The following is a 21,414-nucleotide window of genomic DNA, read 5'->3' as shown; positions in this document are numbered from 1 at the left end:
TGCTGCGTTAGCATTTGTTCTGATTTATGTTGTCCTGTTACACTGTTTCTCACTGCCCTGGCTCAACCCTTCAGCGCAACAGAAGCTTTCAGTCGGTCTTAATTTTGGGGTCTCGATAAAATTGATCATTTCCTTACCACCGTCATGGGCGTACGACCTCCAGAATAAAGATTTGTTACGCTTACATCATATTTCTGAAACACGGCATTGAAATCGTAACACCCTTGATAAATATCCTCAACAGAAGCCGTTGAGCCTGTTACTTGAGCTGAAATGACGCAACAAGAATTCAGTAACATGCTTTCGAGCATAACCGTTCGCCTAAGACGTAAGCTAAGGAGTAAGGACAAAGCTAGTAGTCAAAAAGTGTAGGCAAGCCAACTGAGCAGCGTGAGCGTACAACGAATATAGAGCGTGCAATTCTACAGTTCGGGCTTTCAATGGTGGGCCCTCCCTATCCTTCCACAAAACTACAACCACCGTATATGACCCAAACTTAGGGTGTAGATGGGTACCGCACCATATCCGTCCTAGTCGGTGGCATGAGTAGTTTTAATGGGTAATGGAGTTTTGAGTTTGCATGTTCTTATATATTTAGTTAATGGACGACAATTGAAATGAATAGATGGAGGTCACAAAGTAATTTTACCTTCATCTATAAAGTACTCTTGAAAAAAATTCCGAAAATTTAACTAAAAATTTCAAAAAACTTGTCCGCCAGGAGGCGAGGGCAGGGGCGTTTTTCATGGGGGTGCAGAGGGTTCATCTGCACCCCTTCTCCAGGAAATAATTACAATTTTGCTTAGTATAGGAGTACATAAATTATGTTAGTCTAGTGGTTGTTAAGATTATTTTTTAGTTAGAGGTCATGAGTTCAATTCTTGTATTGAACATTTTTTATCCAATACCATATCACCATACATTTTGTCTCGTAGTTGCTCATTCATGGACGAGTTTTACTCTTTCATGGAATTTTTTTCATTGCATGCCCTTTGCCTAGAAAAAAAAAAAAAAAAACTCTCTAATTCTCTCCTCACAAAATTAATCAAATCCACAAAATTAGTCAAATTCGTCAAATTACAATTATGGACGATAATTCTTGTATCGATCGGGTAATAATTCTAATTCTTAATTTTATCAATTATATTGTAGAAGTATCAAATTGAAGAATTGATTTACACTAATTAATTTAGGGTTTGTTTAAACGTTCTAACATTAGGGTGAGGGACGACCATGAAAGAGTATACAATATACTTATAATGTTATTGCCCAATGTCTGAGTCTCGGTGAAACATTTAAAAATCATTATCGGCAGTACATGAACAAATTGAAGACAATGTTACTACGTTATACTCCTTCTGCTAGTTTGATTTTTCCGTTTTTCATTTTCAATTTTTTTTTTGTTAAATGTTTTGTATTTTTTTTAATTGTCCAAGGAGGTTGTCAAGACGGCCGATGGCACAAGGGAGGCAGCGGTGAGGGTGGTGAATGGTGGCTGACGGGTAGACGGGTAGTGGTGGTTGGATGGTGATAGTTAAAGTGAGAAAAGAGTAAAGGAAAGAGATAGAGAGAGAGAGTGAGAGAACGAAAGAAGGGCATTAAAACGAAAATCATTAAAACAAAAAGGGTATTATGGTCATTTACGTCTATGAAAAAAGTAAAACTCGTACATGAATGAGCACCACCCTTTTGTCTAACTAAACTAAATTTTATTCGTAAAACTCGATATTTTCATTGTTAGAAAATTTTACACACCCCCTTACATCAAATCCTAGAATCGCCTCTGGGCGAGGGCTAAATCTTTTCTGCACATATTTACCCTATCTACTCCATCCTAGAAAGTATAATGTTGACTACAAGGCTAAAACAAGAAAAAGTTATCCTACGCAAATCTATCTATTCATCCTTAAATACATGCAATTCCGGTAACAAACTTTCATTTTCTCACGTCATTGGGAGAATGCAACTCCATAGACTGTACCCTGCAAAATAGAGGGTGAAATATTGAAATGGTCCCTAAATACAGTGAAAAAGTAAAACTGACACTGTAACTGTAACTTCAGTGAGCTTTAAATGGAATCTTTATTACCCACTTTTAACTCATTCGTTCATCTTTAATTGGTTTAGCTAGTGGAATATTTAAAGATTTTGCAACTCCTTTTTCTAGCACAAAGCCACAAAATCACACCTTTCCATTCCAAGTAATATCACATTTGAGCAAATATACCCTTGCCAAAATTAGAAACTTTTCCTTATCCCTCAACTATATATAAAGAAAAGTATAAAAATATTTCACACTACAAATATTTAATTTACGTCAATATCCTCGATTTTAAATTTGTCTATTTTGTATTAGAATTGACATCATATTATGATCCTAGATGATAAATAAGAGCATATAAATGTGAAAGTATCAACAAATATTATGTTTAGTATGCGGAGTATTACTTATACCAACGACGAAAAGTCTAGAATCTTTATAACAGATACCATTTTCGACAACTTTCGATGACAAATTAACTAGCTGTTATTTGGTCAATTATCTAATCTAACACTTTGTATACGATTGTCTAGACTACAACGTAACTATATATGGTAATATGAACAATTATCCAAATTCCAATAAAAGAAAAGAATATTCCTAAATATACACTCAATAAGTCACTAGCCACTATTATGATATCACTATCAATAATTCTCGTGTAAGGCGGTTGTACACTAAATTAGTGTAAAACCAACTCATAATTTTACCTAAACACCCTCCCATAACTAACCATGTTTTGGAAACAGTATATTTATCTTTAATGGATTGTTTTACATTAATTTAGTGTAAAAATATTTTACACAAGAATAACTCAAACTCGAGTGGGGATCCTCTGTTCCATTTAGTGTCCCAATGTGTGTGCCACTCAAATCACCTTCTAACACATTAACAAATTAATATAATTATTGCAATATTTTATTTTGCAATAAGTGATTTGTCAAAAGGTGAGTTGGGTGCCACACAGAATGACTGCTCAAACTCAACATCCATTCTCAAATTTGACACTCTTTTTATTTCCATAGTTTTCTCAAAACCTATAATAATTAAATTAAATCAAACTTTTACGGATTAAATTCCTTCATCTAGAAGTTCACGATAATATTATTAAAAAGAAATGTCATTAAATATTCAAATTATCCAAAAACCCTTTTTTTTTTTATAGTAATAATATTTAGGATATATCTCTCTTAAATTTAAGGCTAATCACATAAATAAAATAGATAAAATAAAACAAAATACACAAAAATTAACAAAGACCTCTATTTTATGAACTAAAATAAAATACAGTCGCCTTCATTTTTATCTTAATACGGATACACATGTAGTCGGGAATTTGGATCATCTCTATTTTTTCTCTCTCTATTTTTTCTCTAATACACACATATTTTAATATATTTTCTCTCACTGTCCATTAGAACTTTATTTTATGAAACCATTACAAGCATTGAATCATCACAATATTTCATTTGGACCGTTAATGGAGAATTGAAGTCCATTTCTTTTGAAGAAATGTAGCGAATCCGGACCGTGCGTTCGGATACCAGGTCGTTTAGGATTAGAAATCAATTCTAATAAGGAAGAAACCTGGTGAGAGAAACCTATAAACAGTTTCCTAAAGCTAAATTTTGACGGTTCGAGAATAGAAGACAATAAAGCTGCTTTAGGATATTATATAAGAGATCATAATGGTAAAGTCGTTTTGTTAGGAGCAAAAAAGTACGGATCTAATAATATTCTTGTTGCGGAAGTTCTCGCTTTACAAGAAGTTATTTTAGCCGCTAAGCACTTAGGAATTTCAAAGTTAATTGTGGAGGGTGATAATTTATGTGTTATTAACCCACTTCGTAGTACTTGACAAATTATTTGGAAAATCTCTAGTATTATCAAAGATGTGAAATTAGACCTTCATTTCTTCGATGAAGTAATAATTAAACTTTGTTTTCGTGAAGCCAACAAGTTTGCTGACTTCATGTCTTTTATTAGACATTCATGTCCAACTCTTTCGAGGTAGTTTGAAAGCCGGTGGCTTCAACTTACCTCACTCATTCGAAAAGATGAGATATGTTGATTCTACCCTATAAGATCAACTTAGTTAAAAAAAAAAACGGAAAATTCACGTGATACCCTCGAACTTTGCCATTTTTCACGTGGTACTCAACTTTTTCAGTTTGTGCATATGATATCCTTGAAATTTGATTTTTAAGCACAACGTGCCATTTTTATCGTTTTTAAAATTTTTAATTGAGCATAAATTATAGACCAGAAATCGGAATTGACTAATTTTTTTTTTCAAATTGATTAACTCTTCGAGATCTATAAATTGATGAAACGAAAATGACCATTCGGAAATTTAAGATCTAAGGTATGTTTGTTTTGAGATTTTCTTAAAAAAAAAAACCCTATAATATGTTGGTCGACAATTTTTTTTTCTCAAATCGTAGATTATGACGAGATAATCATTTAACGAGAAAAAAATTGGCCGATTCTGATTCCGATCTAGGAGTTATGTGCAACTTAGTTTTTTTAGAGCGACGAAAATGATGTATTGTGCATGAAAATCAAATATGAATGTTATAATGTACACAAACTTAAAAAGTTGGGTAACATGTGCAAAATGACAAAGTTCGAGAGTATCACGTAAATTTTTCGAAAAAAAAAAAGTCGTTAAGGATTAGGACAAGAGCACTAGAAATCCAAAATCTTGATGGTCCCAAAATGTCAAACTTAAAACCCCACAACAACACACCTCAACTCAGTCTTGTTCTACTTCTCCTCTGTTTCAAGTTCCGTTACTATAAAATTAATTAATTAATTCTCTCTGGCGTTCTCCTCGAGGTATTGTCCTTCTATTGAAACTTCTTCCCTTTTCACAGATCTCACTTTTAATAATCCAGTAACTTTTTTAATTTGTTGCATTCATAATTTATATACTTCGATCAGTAAGGTTTGATTTGTTTTAATCTGTTATGATTTGATTTGATTTTGATCTAATTGTATGATTAGGGAGATTAATTTCAATTTGAATTTGTTCAATCATGATTTTTGTTTGGTTTTCACTGTTAATGGATCTGATTTTTGAGCTATGATGATGATGATGATGATATATGTAATTTAGGATCTTACTCTTTGAATTTGATTTTTATCTCGGTGTGCTATTATTCAGTGACGGTTCTAAATGATGATTCATGTTAGCGGACCCCAAAACATTTCTGGTTTAAGGCTCTGATGATGTTGTTGTTGTGGTCGTCGTAGACGTTGAATTTGATTGAAGAATGTTATTCTTTCATGCATGGTGAATTACATTGTTTTCATATACTCCCTCTGTCCCGGTCATTTGTTGTCCTTTTCCATATTGGGGTGTCTCAATGAGTTGTTGTCCTTTTTATTTTAAGAATGAACTTGATGAGCAATTTCATCATTCACACTCAATTTGTTCCACTTGTCATTTAGTAATTGACCCATTTCTCTTTCCTTTGTTTTTGTGCCAAAGCCAAAGGACAACAAATGACCGGGACGGAGGGAGTAGTAATGTTGCAACTTTTTTTCAATTTTAAATTTTTAATCATGTTTAGTACTACTCCCTCCGATTTGTAGGAATTAACCCATTTGATTAAAATACTTCTCACAAATCTTAAAAAGTGGGGGCAATTCCAATGAATGGGTATGGGAGGTAGTAGTATTATCTCAATATGTATAATATTATAATAATCAATTAATTTCATGCATGGTATGCTCATTTGTTTGATAATTTGAGTTTTTTTTGGGGGTAAAAATCTTAGTTTGGTGATTGTCAATGAAATTGTGGTTATTAATCTAACGAAGTGTTCTTCTGGGGGAATTTGTGTTATAGATCTGAGTAAATTCTAGTGATCGATGGCGGCTGCAGCGACACAAGGTAGATGGTTGAGAGGGAAAGTGAAGGCTGTTCCTTCAGGGGACACTTTGGTCATTATGGGCATGGCTAAGGCCGAAATTCCACCTGAAAAGATGGTTACTTTAGCCTCTGTCATTGCTCCTAGACTGGTTCGTGTTTTTTCCTTGTTTAGCTTTCGGTATTGCATTGTAATTTCAATTCAGTTGTGTGCATACCCAACCATTTGAGATTTTGGTCCAGTTGTCGAGACTGAGGGCGTCTATACAATAGGTCACAACTTTGAGCCGTTCTTTCCTTTGTTATTTTCTCCATTGTGGGAGTTGCGGACCTTGTGGTTCATTTCACACACCCTAAAAAAATAGTCTTTAGGATAATGTGGTGTTAAGGGATATTTGTAAATTCTGACCATGAAACCTCATAAACTCGTATTTTTGTGTCAAATTGTATCATCCAAGATATGCTTGTGCCTTGTGGGCGTATAGGTTTTTATTAATTAGTATCTCGCTGTAATTTAACTTTTTGATAGTCATTAATATGTTTAAACGTAATTCTAGCGTAACTTATGACGGTTGCAAAGCTATAAATCTTCTAGGTTCGTGATTCAAATCCTAATTGATGCAAAATGTATTATTATAGGCCCGCAGAGATGGAGTTGATGAGCCCTTTGCATGGGAGAGCAGAGAGTTTTTGAGGAAACTATGCATCGGAAAGGTGCAGCCTTTTTTTTTTTTTACTTCGCGCCCCCCCTCTCTTCTAGTATATGGCGTAACATTGTTTCTGACATTACTAAATGAATGAAATAGTGACTTGGTAACTTGTTGCCATCACCTGTCATTTTAAAACTCTGAACTTTTATATCTTACATATTATTCCGTACTTTTGTTGTATCATGGCCTGCAGGAAGTAACTTTCTTAACTCATGCCACACCACCTACGCAATCTGGAATGTCAAGGGAGTTTGCTACCGTGCTCCTTGGAGGTAGTACCACACAGAATGTTTCAAAGCTGGTGGTTGCCAATGGCTGGGCAAAGGTTTACTTCATGCTGTTATACAACTCTTCTATGCCTGAAATCTGACTATTATTTTAAAACTAGGTCTTTTCCTTATTTCATTTTTATACAACCAGGTCAAGGAGCAGAAAAGTGAATCAAACGAGGATGTGGCAGAGTTACTGCGGCTTGAAGAGCAAGCAAAAGAACAAGGCTTAGGAAAATGGAGTAAGGTAGTTCTATTGCGTTGTTATATGGCTGTCTATTTAGCAATGCCATAAGTTTTCTCATCCTTTAAGCAGATAGCAAACAATCAGTATACCCACAAATCAATTGATGGTTTTATGTCCGGATTGATTTATTTAAGGAACGTAATGCAGTGGTTTGTTTCTTTGCGACTTACTGTAGAAGTTTTTTGTCCCTTCATAGGTACCTGGTGCTCCAGAGGCCTCCATTAGAAATTTGCCCCCCTCTGCCATTGGTGGTTATAGCGGTTTTGATGCTCTTGATTTTGCAACTAGCAACAAAGGGAGGTCAATTCAAGCAATTGTCGAGCAGGTTCGCGACGGGAGTGCTCTTCGTGTCTACTTACTTCCGGAGTTTCAGTTTGTTCAGGTTTTTGTGGCCGGAATTCAGGTAGGATTTTGTGGTGAATTGGTGACTTCTATTTTTGTGCTTAATCTTGAATTTAGTCTCCTGTACCACTACATACTGATTCCGATGTACGTGTTAATCTCTTTTGACTTTAGTCTCCTTCAATGGGAAGAAGAGCAGCCCCTGAGAATATAACTGAACCAGAGGTGAGCGCAGATAGACCAAACGGGGAAAGTAAAGCTGAGCCTCGCGTTGAGCTCACATCAGCTCAGAAAGTTGCTTCTGGTCAGACAATGATTGAGGTAGCACCTGATCCCTTTGGAAGGGAAGCTAAGCATTTCACCGAGATGCGTACATTACATAGAGATGTAAGTTGGTTCTACATTTCTGAATGTCCATTCTATGCCTAAGTATACCTGTTAATATGAGAGGTTTTTAATTTATATTGCATCCACAGGTCCGTATTCTCCCTGAGACAGGAGACAGATTTAATAACCTGACTGGTTCAATCTATTATGATGAAGCCGGTGAAGTGAAGAACTTGGCCTTGGAATTGGCGAAAAATGTAAGTGAAGCTACTAATCTGACTGCTACTGAATGTCTTCTCTAGGTAAACTTTGATGGTAAAAAAGAGAAAATAATCTCAAGTTTAGGATATCAATTATTGGCGCTATCTATCTGATGATCCACTTGCTCTTTTACACTCTCCAGTCTCCCCACCCCACTTGTCATTTCATAAACTTTAGTTATTGTGAATGGTGGATAGTACAGCCATGTTTTTTCAAAAAAGTTAGTTGCTTCCATCAATTGCCTTGTCTGTGAACTTGTTTGCTTCATTGCCCGTGATTGACTAGAGTGATATGTTACTGCTTGCATGAACTAGGAAAAATGGTGTATATTCACTCTTGTTAGATGGTGAATCTTGTTAGGTGTTTCTGAAAAGCTTTCTTGATTGTTTTTGTTGGCAATCTTATCCGATGAGGTGATGTTTGACTTTTAATATGCAGGGGTTAGCTAAGTATGTAGAATGGAGTGGCAAATTGCTGGATGATAAGGACAAAAAGGAAATAAAATCAGCAGAGCTAGAGGCAAAGAAAAACAGAATTAGGATGTGGACAAACTACGTCCCCCCAGCTACAAATTCAAAACCTATACATGACCAGAATTTCACTGGGAAGGTAAATACACGTTTCTTATTCCTGTCATTTTATTTCATGCTATTCTCAAGCCAAGCTCACGTCTTGTGTCTGATGTTTCACGTCAGGTTGTGGAGGTAGTTAGTGGAGACTGTATTATCGTAGCTGACGATGCCGTGCCATTTGGTAGCCCACTGGCTGAGAGAAGGGTAAACCTCTCAAGCATTCGGTGTCCCAAAATGGGTAATCCACGAACAGGTGATGGGCGTGAGAATTATGCTCGGGAGGCGAAAGAATTTCTTCGCCAGAAGCTCATTGGTCGCCAGGTATTTCTTGTGTTTAGTTTTGTATTTAGTTTTGTAGGGTGCTGTGTGTGGTAATATCTGAGTATCAGACCCCAATGATTTTCCCTTTTTTTTCTGTTGTACTAACATTTTTATCTATTTATTTACTACTAGTATTAATATTATTGCTATTGTTACTTACTGTACACACACAAATTTCATCTTTCTTGTTTATTCTTTAAGAACCGTTTTCTACATTTTTATGACCTAGGTCTTAGTTTAATTCGTATTGACTGTTTATCGTGTTTGAAATATCATTAGCAGAAAAGTCTAATATCTGGAGTGATTGTGAATTCAGGTTAATGTTTGCATGGAGTACTCGAGAAAAGTTCCTGTTGGGGATAGTACTAATCCTGCGGCTATGCCAGCTGAATCCAGGGTGATTGACTTTGGTTCCGTGTTCCTGGCTCCTCAGTCTAAAGGCGAAGGAGTTGTCCCTTCTGCAAATGGTGGACAGCCAGCTGGATCCAATGTTGCTGAAATGTTGGTTGTCCGTGGGTTGGCTGAAGCAGTTAAACATCGGGATTTTGAAGAAAGATCCAGTTATTATGATGCTCTTTTGGCAGCAGAATCAAAAGCTATCGCGAATAGGAAAGGGAAACATTCCGCTGGTGATCCTCCTGCACACCACATCCAAGATCTTACCACTGTGAGTAGTAGTATCTCGTCTCCCATCTTTTGCTTCACTTTTGTATACTTGTATTCGCACCCTCTTTTCTGTCGCCCCTCTTTTTCTCTTAATACTTACCTAGAAGTACTTTCTTAGCTTACGATGTTTTTCTCGTTTGACTTTAAGACCCTTTATACATACATTTTTGCAGTTATCTAAAACCTGTTTTGTTTAAAATATAATTTTGTGGGAGATATTTTTGACAAAAAAAAAAAAAATGTAAATACGAGTATTCTATTATTATATTGTATCAGTAACTTTTGTATACTCCATATACATCTTTTTTTAAAACATATTATCTGTCAAGTGATTTCAACTTTGACTTCAGAAAGTCAAATGAAGACATTATGAAACACAGAGTATTTTTCCTTCTTTGGACTAGATTCTCATGTCTAGTATCAAATATTTCAGGCATCGGCAAAAAAAACCAAGGATTTCTTACCCTTCTTGCAAAGAAGCAGGAGGCTTTCTGCCGTTGTTGATTATGTACTCAGTGGCCATCGGTTCAAATTGGTTATACCCAAGGAAACTTGCAGCATTGCCTTTTCTCTTTCTGGCGTAAGGTGTCCTGGACGGGGTGAACCATACTCTGAAGAGGCAATTGCGTTGATGAGGAGAAGAATTCTCCAAAGGGACGTTGAGGTAATGCACTTCCTTTATTGAACATGATGATACTTGCTTTCATGCTCACAAGCATGATGGTACGAATATTTTCTTCTCAGATTGAAGTGGAAACTGTTGATAGAAATGGAACTTTCTTGGGATCCCTTTGGGAATCTAGAACAAACATAGGCGTAGTGTTGCTACAAGCTGGGCTTGCAAAGTTTCAAGCCTCATTTGGTGCGGACAGGATAGCAGATTCCCATCTCCTTGCTCAAGCTGAGGAGTCAGCCAAACGGCAGAAGTTGAAGGTTAGGATTATGTTCCTGTCTCTTTATACTTGATTGTGTCTTACGCTCTCACTTGCTCCATCCCCAAATTTATTGTATGCATTTGATTGATTTGGTGGCCAACATATGTCAACTTTGACCTTTACTTTCTCCAAATACAATTGAAGATAACATGTAAAATTGGTAAGGTTTGATTTATCAATATGACTTTTTTTCATATTACAAAGGTTTTCTTTTGTTTGTATATAAAAAGCTAGTATTTTATATTGGGAAAAATTTCGGCCACCAAAATCAACTAGGAACAAAGTAAATGAGATTGACGGACATTGGAGTATTAATATATTCCTTGTCATTTTCTAACTGTTCATCTGGTTCTAGATATGGGAAAACTATGTCGAAGGGCAGGAAATTGTTAATGGATCATCTGCCACTGAAACCAGGAAGAAGGAAGTCCTCAAGGTAGTGTTTGATTTGGCTTTTATTGTTCAGAACTTTTTATTCTTTTGTGCATTACTGTTTGAAATCGAACTGTTCCTTTTCACGTTGCCAGGTTGTTGTCACCGAAGTTCTTGGTGGTGGCAAATTTTATGTTCAATCTGTTGGCGACAAAATGGTAGCTTCCATCCAGCAGCAGCTTGCTTCCCTGGACATTGGGGAAGCGCCTGTTCTTGGCAGCTTCAATCCGAAAAAGGGTGATCTGGTTCTTGCTCAGTTCAGCGCAGATAACTCGTGGAACCGAGCTATGGTAAGATATCTGACCCTCCTTGTACCATGATAATAGCATAACAAAAGTGCAAGTGAAACAGTATTATATAAATTTGGCATAGCCATGCTCCATACAATTAGAGAGACCGTCTCATGTTAATATAAAGTGAGACCAACCCAATTCAAATAAAATCCTGACCAGTCTCATAATAATGATCATGAAATTCTCAAATGTGAATTAGTGACTTCCCTTTTCTGATATTTTAACTCAAGTATTTTATTTTGTTATTGTAGATTGTAAATGTTCCCCGTGGTGGTATAGCTCAATCACCAAATGATGAATTTGAAGTTTTCTATATTGATTATGGTAATCAAGAAATAGTTCCCTACAATCGCTTACGGCTTCTACCTCCTGCTGTACACTCTGTACCCGGATTAGCTCAACTCGCCAGCCTTGCTTTCGTCAAAGTACCTAGCTTAGAGGAGGATTATGGACAAGAAGCAGCTGAGTATTTGAGCGAGCTAACTCTTAGCAGTTCCCAACCATTTAACGCCGTGATTGAGGAGAGAGACACATCAGGCGGGAAAGCAAAAGGTCAGGGAACTGGGACAGTTCTTTTAGTTTCTTTGGTTGATGAGGAGAGCAGCTCTAACGTTAGTGCTGCCATGTTGAAGGTAATGGTTATTCCCAAAGTTCATGTTTTATGATTTTCACGAACCTTATATGAGACTTGCGTAGCACGAGAGAGGATCACTTGCTACTGGGAGTTGGGGGAACAAATTGTTAAGAACTACAGTATATTACTTTCTCTAATGTGGCTATCTCGATAAAATAAAAGAGGGTTTTACATTAAGGTACGAGAGTTTTTGCTATTCCTCAAATCCCTCCCTTCGCAGAAGGTTATGTGTGGAGCGGTGACACGGATTGTACGTACAATGTAATATGAAGGTGGGAACTATTCTCCCTGTCTTGCTAAATAGCGTTTTGGGCTTCGATGATTTCAGGCTGGTCTTGCTAGACTAGAAAAGCGAAGAAGGTGGGACACGAAGGAGCGGAAGGCTGCCTTCGACGAACTAGAAGAATACCAGCAAGAAGCAAAAACCAAACGGAGTGGAATGTGGCAATATGGCGATATTCAGTCCGACGACGAGGATTCTGCCCCACCTACGAGGAAGCCGGCAGTTAAGCGTTGAGTATTATCCCCCGCCCATCCACCGATGGGCCAAGGTAAGCAGGGCACTAGTTGCAGTGTTGCAAACCAGTGCCCAAGAGGAGAGAATGTATACTAGATTACTTTTTCCCGCGAGTCCAAATTTTGTTACGAGTATATCTTTTCTATATTTTCAGCAAATTTAAGGACGCGATTTTATTTTTTATTTTTTTTACTTTTAGCTTTGCTTTTAGAAGTCTCAAAATCTAGAACCCACTTCAATAAGGAATAAAAGCTTGTCCTCTGTGTACTTTGGCCTCCATTTGGAGGCCTCAATTTAGTGAAGTAGATTTTTTAGTCTATATATATATATATATATATATATATATATATATATTCCGAGTTTTCTAATTGAATGTATATTGATTATAGAAATACTCTTTGAGTCTCCTTCAAGTCTTCACCCAAGTCATTAATTTAGTTGACTCGGGAGCAAAGGACGAATATAATGCTAACAAAATTTAAAGCAGAGTCGGAGATATTAGTATATTACTGCGTGTCTGCGTATCACTTTACCTGCTAAACTAGTCGATATCTCGCAAAACTGGGTCAGTTTAACATTGAATCGCAAATCTTTCCCTCCCAATGTTCACTACCTGGAACCCTACTCAAACCCCAAACCCTAACCCTAAAAAAATCCCCAAATCTTCCCCAGAACAAAATTCACCTGTAAATAGGAATAGGATTTTCCGTGTAATTGTTTGGATTCCCAAGGAGGTGGATTTACCTCTGACGGTCGTTGCTTGTTGCTTGTTGATAGACCATTGATTTCTAATTTCCTTTTTCTAAGAGCATAGCATGCTCTCAATCATGAGAATATAAAGTTGCCAAGTTATTGTCGGACGCAAATAATTGTTATCTACATTAATACTCGTGGTTTGAGCCAAATCCATTTTACCTTACTAGACACACTTGTACTTTTGCCAGGCGTCCAGTGCAGGATCTGAATCTGGTACTGCAGGTGCTCCGTGTGGCATGGATGTGAAGGCCGACGGTACTTAGGCTGCGCTTGGTAATTTCTATGGTGTCGCGCTTCAGCTTCACAACTGTCATGTTAGCAGCATGTAGATATGCTCTTTAAACAAATTAGGAATCTGTTTGTGTTAATAATATGTACGGAGTATTTGCCATGTCGCCTCTGGAACCGCTTTTGACGAGTTTGGACTAGTGTTTCAATCCAAAGTTAACTTCGCATCAGTTTTTTGTTTTTGTTTTCGTGTAATTCAGTGATTTGATTACCCATTTTGAGTTTCAAGAAGCCAACTGATCGTTTTTCTTTGGCATTGCAAGATGTTGGGGGGTAAAGCGAAATAACTCGTTTTGCCATATGCTCTTCTCGCATCGTGAACTCGTGAAGTAGCAGTCGGTTAATACTTCAAGCAATTCTTGACACATCATCCATTAGGGTCTACTAGGGGTGTTAATGAGACAAGGCAGCTCGCGAGCAACTTGAGATCGGCTCGGTCAAAGCTCGACTCGAAAGCTTTTTAACGAGTCAAGCCGAGCAAAGGCTGGCTAGACTCGAAAAGCTCACAAGCGGCTCGAACTTGTGTGATTACATAAGATATTGGAAATATTTTATAAAAATATTTTATCATGATTATACCTTTGTATCACACGTATCAGATGTGTCTCGCTGATTTGCCAAACATTTTTACATATAACTTCCGAACCTTATTATTGAAAATATCGGAACAAAAAAGTAGAAAAATAAACAGTTTTATAAAGGCTCGAGTTTGGCTCGAGCGAGCTTTTTTTTTTCAGGCTCGGGTAAGCTCGAGCTCGAGTTTTAGTTCTTGAGCACAAGCCGAGCAAGGCCAAGCTCGGACTCGGGTCGGCTCGTTAACACCCTAGGGCCTAGGGTTGATATCGAGCCGATGCATGGTAGAATGTAACATTCGTAGATAAAACCCTTGCCACCAAACTTCGAGGTTCAATAGTAAAACACTTATTATCGTCTTCCCCCATTAAAAAAAAGTGTCGTCCCACAAAAAAATGTTGTGGATAAGAAAATTAAACCCTAGTTGTTAGAGTTTCAATAAGAACTGGTGGTATATAAAACTACAAACCCTAGTAATTTTCATTAACATTTCCATACTCATTTCTTTTCATACTACAAGATGACAACGAAGTTTTCGGTACAAGTTGCGCAACATCTCATCCAAGAAAACCTAGGGAAAGGCAAGAACACGGTATGTTCTCCGGCGTCAATTGACGCCATTCTTAGCACGGTCGCTTTCGGAGCCGTAAACGAGACTCAAGAGCAGTTGCTTACGCTGCTTGATCAACGTGATATTCCAGAATTGAAAGCCGCGTCTAGCAAATTAGTTAACGTTTTTAAAGCGCCGGAAACCTCTTACGCTAATGCGCTGTGGTTGGATCAAAGTTATTCGTTAAACGATGAATTTGAGATCGTTTTGAGGGAAATTCATAATGCTCATGTTAAAGTCGTTGATTTCGTCAATCAGGTACGACTTTTTTTCATTTTAATTTTGATTACTTAGTAATGCGTGATAGATAGATTCAAATTCAATATCGTATTCGATTTGATTACATTTAAATCACGATTTAGGAAATTATGACGATGATATCAAATCGAGCTAGCGATCAATTTAATCCACAATCGAATTGAGCTATCGTATTCGATTTGATTACATTTAATTTTGAATTGTTTTAATTAAATCGATTTGGATCTGTGTTTGATTTCAAATTATCGTATTTTGAATTAATTCAGATTCGAAGTTATACTATATAATCAAATCATTTCGTCGACTCAGTATTTAAAATTATTTTTGTAATTAACAAACTAAATTCGCGATTTTTGAAGGCCGATCAAGTTGTGAATGAAGCAAATGAATTGGCTAAAGAAGCAACAAACGGGTTGATCAAACAAATACTTAGAAGAGATAACATCAAAGGCGATACCGTCTTATTGTTGGCTAACGCTTTGTATTTCAAAGGAGCTTGGCAAAAACCTTTTCTATCAAAAAACACAATAACTCGCTCCTTTAATCGTCTTGACGGAGTCAAAGTTCGAGTTCCCTTCATGAGACAAGCGTGCAAGTACTACGACTATGGAACGTATAACGACTGCCAAGTTATAAGGATGCCATACAAATGTGCTTCGGAAATTATCTTCTCAATGTATGTCTTTCTTCCATTTGAGAAGGATGGATTACCAAATGTCATGGAAAACATCAAGATTATTGATCAAAATATGTTTCAGGACGAAATCAAACTCGAGTATGTCATGGTTGATAAGCTCTCAATCCCAAAATTTAAGTTTGAATCCGATATTGATCTAAAGAATACGATGAAACAATTTGGGATGACGTTACCCTTTGAAGAAAACTGTATGGATTTTTCAGGAATCGCTGATAGTACGACTAAGCCGCTTTTTGTAAGTGATATTTTTCAGAAAAGTTGTGTCGAATTAAATGAAAAAGGGACAACGGCAGCAACTGTGAGTCGCGGGATTGTTGCTACATGCGGGAGGCGTACGGGGCCGCCTCCACCAGAAATAAAATTTGTGGCGGATCACCCGTTTATGTTTGTGATTAAGGAAAATGTTTCCGGTGCTATACTCTTTGTTGGTACAATGCTAGATCCGAAACAAAAACTCTAGATTCGAAGTTTGATTTTTTGAGTGGTTGATACTTGATGTTAGTTATGTTTAATCCATAGGTACAATAAAAAAGAACATTTTTACCTTGCATAATAATATCGTTTTTGTCATAGGTATGTTTAATCCATTGGTTCGATTTAAGTTGTAGTTGAGAATATTTTTTTGTCATAATAAATTAATATTGTCATTTTTGTCGAATTAACATGTACCTTGCATGTACCTATTAAAAAAAAAAATGTACCTTGCATGTTTTAAGTATTACTCCCTACTATAGTAAATAGGAGCCCAATTTCTCTCCATTTCCTAAAAAGAAATGGAGAGGCAAGTTCCTATGAATGGTCCGGATCGTATTTTGGCAACATCTAACGGTTATAAATTTACGCATAAAAATAAAGAAGAAATGAGAATGAAGGGGTAATTATTATTTAAATAGATTGTGAGAGGAAATGGAGAGAAAGGAAATGGAGAGGATCCATTTCCAGTAAATAGGGCGTCACTAAGTGATACTTCTATCTAATATCGTGAGTGCCACCCTAATTAAAAATAAATTAATAATTATTTTGTTTACTTTATTATGAACCGCTACAATAACTTGGATGCATGCTCCAACTGATATCGTGAGTGCCACCCTAATTAAAAGTAAATTTCCAGCCCGGCCCGCCTTGACCCGCCATTTTAGTAAAAAAAATACACAGTCCAGCCAACCCGGCCTATCCTCCACCTATCACGGGCCTGGCCCGGGTCAAACATACTCTCAGCCCGGCCAAGCCCGCCTTCCCCCTGGTCGGTTCAGGGCCTGACCTGAAAAGTCCGACCCGACCCGACCCAAACCCGGCCCGAAGACAGCTCTAGATACTAGACATATACATAGAATTATTAAAATTGAATTTTCTAATATCGTTCAAAAAATTCTTTCACGGAACTTTGACCTTATATTTTGTTTTAAAAACCCTAGTTGTTAGAATTTCCGTAATAAATTAATAATTCATGATATCATATATAAGCTACACAACATAGCTCATCTAAACCAACCCTAGTTTGTTCTTCATTAAAATCTTGACAATGAAGTTTCCGATGCAAGTTGCAAAACATGTCATCCAAGGAAACCTTGCAAAGGGCAGGAGCGTGGTTTGCTCACCGGCGTCAATTGACGCCGTTCTTAGCATGCTCACTGTCGGAGCCGTAGGTAAGACTCAAGGGCAGTTGCTTAATTTGCTTGGACACCGTGATATTCCTGAATTGAAAGCGGTGTCTAGCAATTTAACTAACGTCTTCAAAGCGCCGCAAACCTCTTATACTAACGCAATGTGGTTGGATCGACGATATTCATTGAAGGCTGAATATGAGAAGGTTTTGAGGGAAGTTCATAATGCTCATGTTGGGATTGTCGATTTCGTCAATCAGGTACATACGTATAACTTTTTTAATTTGTCTACAATCTAATACATACGGACTATGGAGTAGAGATATTCTCTCGTATACCCCTAAATTTTTATGTTTTCTAAGGCGTACCCCTCGTTTTTCACAAAAAAACTTTGGCCGCCTATAATTTTATGTTACGAGATCAGAAAACGGTAATTTGAAACCAATTATCTTGTCAAGACTTGAATTTGAAAAAAGAATTCATTGCTTTTTGAAATTAGCCCGTAGTTATGGTTGGTCAAAGTTTTCTTAACGAATAAACTTTGACCGATCATAATTGCCGACTACGAGTTGAGACGTCAGTAAATTCTTGTTCAAACGGAAGACCTCTTAAAGACGATCAATAATTCACCGGTTTTTGAACTTTGACCGACTATAATTCCCGACTACGAGTTGAGACGTCAGTGAATTAATTCACCGCTTTTTGAACTCGTAGCTTGTAGTTATTGTTGGTCAAAGTTTTTTTAACGAATAAACTTTGACCGATCATAATTCTCGACTACGAGTTGAGACGTCTTCAAAAAGTTTATCATTTTAAACTTGTAGCCAAGAGTTATTAAAGTCAAAGTTGTTTTTTTTTACAAGAAAAGAGAGATATCTTAGAAAATGAAAAAGTTAAAGGGTACACGTGAAAATATCTTTTTTTTTGTTATTAACAAACTGAAATTGCGATTTTTGAAGCGCGATCAAGCGGTGAAAGAAGCAAATGCATGGGCTAAAGAAGCAACAAAAGGGTTGATCAAACAAATACTTACAAAAAATAATATTAAAGACGACACTGCGTTATTATTGGCTAACGCTTTGTATTTCAAAGGAACTTGGCAAAATCCTTTTAAATCAATAAATACAAAAAAATGTTCCTTTAATCTTCTTAATGGGCACGAAGTTCGAGTTCCCTTCATGAAACAATGGGACGAGTACTTCGATTATGGAACGTATAATGAATGTCAAGTTATAAGGATGCCATACAAAAGTAAAACAACGAAGACCTTCTCAATGTACGTCTTTCTTCCATTTGAGAAGGACGGGTTACCGAATGTCATGGAAAACATCGAGATTGATCAAAATATGTTCCAGGACGAAATCAAACTCGAGTATGTCAAGGTCGATAAGCTCTCAATCCCAAAATTTAAGTTTGAATCCGATATTGATCTAAAGAATACTATGAAACAATTGGGATTGACGTTACCATTTGAAAAAACCTGCATGGATCTTTCAGGAATCGCTGATACTGTCTTGCCAATCTATGTAAGTGATATATTTCAAAAATGTTGTATCGAAACAGATGAATTAGGGACCGTGGCCGCAGCTTTTACAAGTATGGGATATGGATGTGCTATGGGACCGCCTCCGCCACAGATAAGATTTGTGGCAGATCATCCGTTTATGTTTATGATTAGAGAAGATGTTTCTGGTGCTATACTCTTTGTTGGTACTGTGCTAGATCCTAAGTAGTATAGATGATGATTCTTTTGCATTACACAAGATTTAAGATCTCATTTTTTTTTTTTTGCTGAATGGTTGATATTTGTTTTTTTTTTTTTTGACAGCAACAAATAGCATAGATATTTGATGTTGTTAGGTTTAATCGGTGAAATAAAACAAACATTTTCTTAATCTTTATGTTAAAACTAAGAGAAACTAAAGGTAAACACAAATGACCGCAACGGAAGGAGCAGTAGCAAACAAATGAAAATTCTCCAACAACCATAAGACTTGACAGAATTAATGGGGTTAGTAGAGACAATTGTCCTTGTGAAACAACGGAAAATATTTACGGCACATCCCAAAGCCGTATTATATCAGAGTAAATTTATTCGTACACTAAAGCTAAAATCAAGTAATAAGAAAAGAAAAATTTATATAATTAAATCGTTCTCATGATCATTGGCGGATTTAAGGGGGCTAGCAGGGGCGCTCGCCTCTGCTGAAAAATGAAAATCTCGCAAGTTTTAGTTAAAATTTTTGATTTTTTTTTTTCGAGCTTGTCTTATAGCATTACTTGTACGCCCCCGCTAACCTCAAATCCTGACTCCGCATGCAAAACAACATGATTAAGCATTAGAAACCAACAAATTTTGATTCCTCTCCAAAGAAAGTTGCTTCTGTAGCTGCATTTGCTTTTTAAACCTCTGTATGAACAAATCAGCTGCTTGGTCAATATCTTCATCACCTACCTCCACCGCACCACCGCCGTGTACCATTATCGCCTCCGTCTCCACCTCTGCCTCCATCTCTGCCTCTGACTCCTTGAACAACTCATGTGTTAGGCTTAGCCTTTCATATTCATCATAACTAGTACTGGTTGTAGCTTCGTCGCCTACAACGACGTCTTCAAGTTTGTTCTCGTCGTGGTGGTGGTTTTGGTGGCGGGGATGGTGAGACGACGATGAGGGCGGTTGCGAGACGAGGGCGTGGAGGGATTGGGTTAATGAGGTTTTATCTATGTTTTTGTGTAGGAGAAAGAATATCATTATACGTATTCTTAACTCGTTTGTTTTGTTTGACAATGCCGTTATTATCTTCTTCCATAATCCTCTTACTTTCATCCTCATTTTTTTCCTACACAAAAAAACAACTAGAATTTGTTTGTGTATAAATTGAGAAAATTGTTGGAGTTTTTGAGTGATTTCGACTTTATAAATTAGAAGAACGATAATTTCTCACTCTCGACTTAAGTCGGAACAAGTGAACAATACAATTTTATGAGAAAAGAGTATATATAGGGTGAAATGAGATTATGTATGGAGAAGTTTATATATGTATATATAGACACTAAAACTAAAACTAAAACAATTAAAAGGTACGTACGTAACGTAATTAGTTTGAATAAGAAGTTGGCTAGTTGATAGAGGGAAAGTGATATGTGGCAGAAGATCATGTACGTAATCTTGGAGTTTGGTTAGATACACTAATTGTTGTATGAGACGGTTTCAGAATAACATTATTGTCAGGCCTCTTACGTAAAATGTGTATTTTTTTTCTTTTTTTCGGTTAGTTGTTAGTGTGTTTTTATAGTTGTTTCACAATACTTTTAATTCGAGACTGTCTTAAGGAGAGTTACTCGATTAAATAAACAGACGGGTAGGATTAAATCAATTTCTATGTGTTATATGTCCGTTGTTTTGTTGCAATTGGAAGGATAGTGTGATGGAATGATGGGAGGGTTAATACTTAAGGGGTAAGCTTTTGCTTTGTTGCTTTTTGCTTTTTGTTTGTGTGTGTTTGGAAGAAAGGGTCCAAATTTTCAAAGGTAAATTATAAAGTTGAAGTGAGAAGAAGGCTCTTTTGGGATGATTATGTTTTTCTAATCAAGTTTTTTTTGGTGTTAATTAGGTTTAAGACTCTAGATTTTAGCAATTTGTCAACAAAAGCAATTTATGGAGAGTTTTCTTTTTGTTTTTTGTGTTTAGACTTTTGTTTGATTAAAGCTTCCTTTCTTAGTTGAGTCATTTTCTTATCATTCATTTTATAATCATTTTGTTTTTCATAGTGAAATATCTGAAGAAATTCAGTCTTTGGATTGAAATTCTTTAAACTATACTAAATCAAATTGAATTTAACAGAATTGATGACAAGAATAAAAATGAACTAAAATAAACTTATAATAACCGAACTCAGTGGCGGAGTTAGCATTTACCGTTAAAAGACGAAAATTTTTAGGAAAAACAAATAATAATGTCATAAGATTAACTTGAAAGAAGTTCAAAATTTAACAAAAAAAAATTGGACTTTTTCATTTTTCAGTTCGACCATTTTTTTCAGGCTTATATCATACTCCCTCCCATCCAGACCAAAGGTTACAGCTGCTTTTTGGCACTATTCATGGTCGTAGTAAATCTTTGATATTATTCTTAATCTATAAGACAAAATATAGTCATGTGAGATCTTGTTTGATTTATCGTCATG

The 21,414-nt window shown here is 36.4% G+C and overlaps 3 protein-coding genes across 7 annotated transcripts; all 3 read left to right on the top strand.

The window, feature by feature from the left end:
- Positions 1 to 4,761: 4,761 nt before the first annotated feature.
- On the top strand, positions 4,762 to 13,658 carry LOC141622232 (ribonuclease TUDOR 2-like). Of its 5 annotated transcripts, XM_074438279.1 has the most exons (18): positions 4,765 to 4,879; positions 5,895 to 6,067; positions 6,555 to 6,629; positions 6,819 to 6,950; positions 7,046 to 7,141; positions 7,338 to 7,544; positions 7,658 to 7,870; positions 7,960 to 8,067; positions 8,510 to 8,680; positions 8,767 to 8,964; positions 9,281 to 9,631; positions 10,064 to 10,294; positions 10,375 to 10,563; positions 10,921 to 11,001; positions 11,093 to 11,287; positions 11,542 to 11,922; positions 12,253 to 12,475; positions 13,386 to 13,658. In XM_074438279.1, exons 2-17 carry the CDS (start codon positions 5,918 to 5,920, stop codon positions 12,439 to 12,441), a joined length of 2,967 nt encoding a protein of 988 aa, XP_074294380.1. In that variant the 5' UTR covers positions 4,765 to 4,879; positions 5,895 to 5,917; the 3' UTR covers positions 12,442 to 12,475; positions 13,386 to 13,658. The 5 variants fall into 5 exon arrangements, with proteins under 5 accessions (XP_074294378.1, XP_074294380.1, XP_074294379.1 ...); XM_074438277.1 differs by lacking the exon at positions 13,386 to 13,658 and having other exon boundaries at positions 4,762 to 4,879; positions 12,253 to 12,760; XM_074438278.1 differs by lacking the exon at positions 13,386 to 13,658 and having other exon boundaries at positions 4,826 to 4,988; positions 12,253 to 12,760.
- Positions 13,659 to 14,489: 831 nt separating this feature from the next.
- LOC141621142 (serpin-Z10-like) lies at positions 14,490 to 16,172 on the top strand. The gene is made up of 2 exons (XM_074437835.1): positions 14,490 to 14,926; positions 15,286 to 16,172. The coding sequence occupies exons 1-2, from the start codon at positions 14,579 to 14,581 to the stop codon at positions 16,081 to 16,083; spliced, it is 1,146 nt and encodes a 381-aa protein (XP_074293936.1). The 5' UTR covers positions 14,490 to 14,578; the 3' UTR covers positions 16,084 to 16,172.
- Positions 16,173 to 17,145: 973 nt separating this feature from the next.
- Positions 17,146 to 18,960, top strand: LOC141622910 (serpin-Z10-like). Its single transcript, XM_074438935.1, has 2 exons — positions 17,146 to 17,487; positions 18,187 to 18,960. Exons 1-2 carry the CDS (start codon positions 17,146 to 17,148, stop codon positions 18,958 to 18,960), a joined length of 1,116 nt encoding a protein of 371 aa, XP_074295036.1.
- The last annotated feature ends 2,454 nt before the right edge of the window (positions 18,961 to 21,414 follow it).

This window comes from Silene latifolia, chromosome X, assembly GCF_048544455.1.
Source record: "Silene latifolia isolate original U9 population chromosome X, ASM4854445v1, whole genome shotgun sequence".
Taxonomy (NCBI): domain Eukaryota; kingdom Viridiplantae; phylum Streptophyta; class Magnoliopsida; order Caryophyllales; family Caryophyllaceae; genus Silene; species Silene latifolia.
Note: the sequence above shows the minus strand (reverse complement) of the source record. Positions and strands in the feature narration are given on the sequence as shown.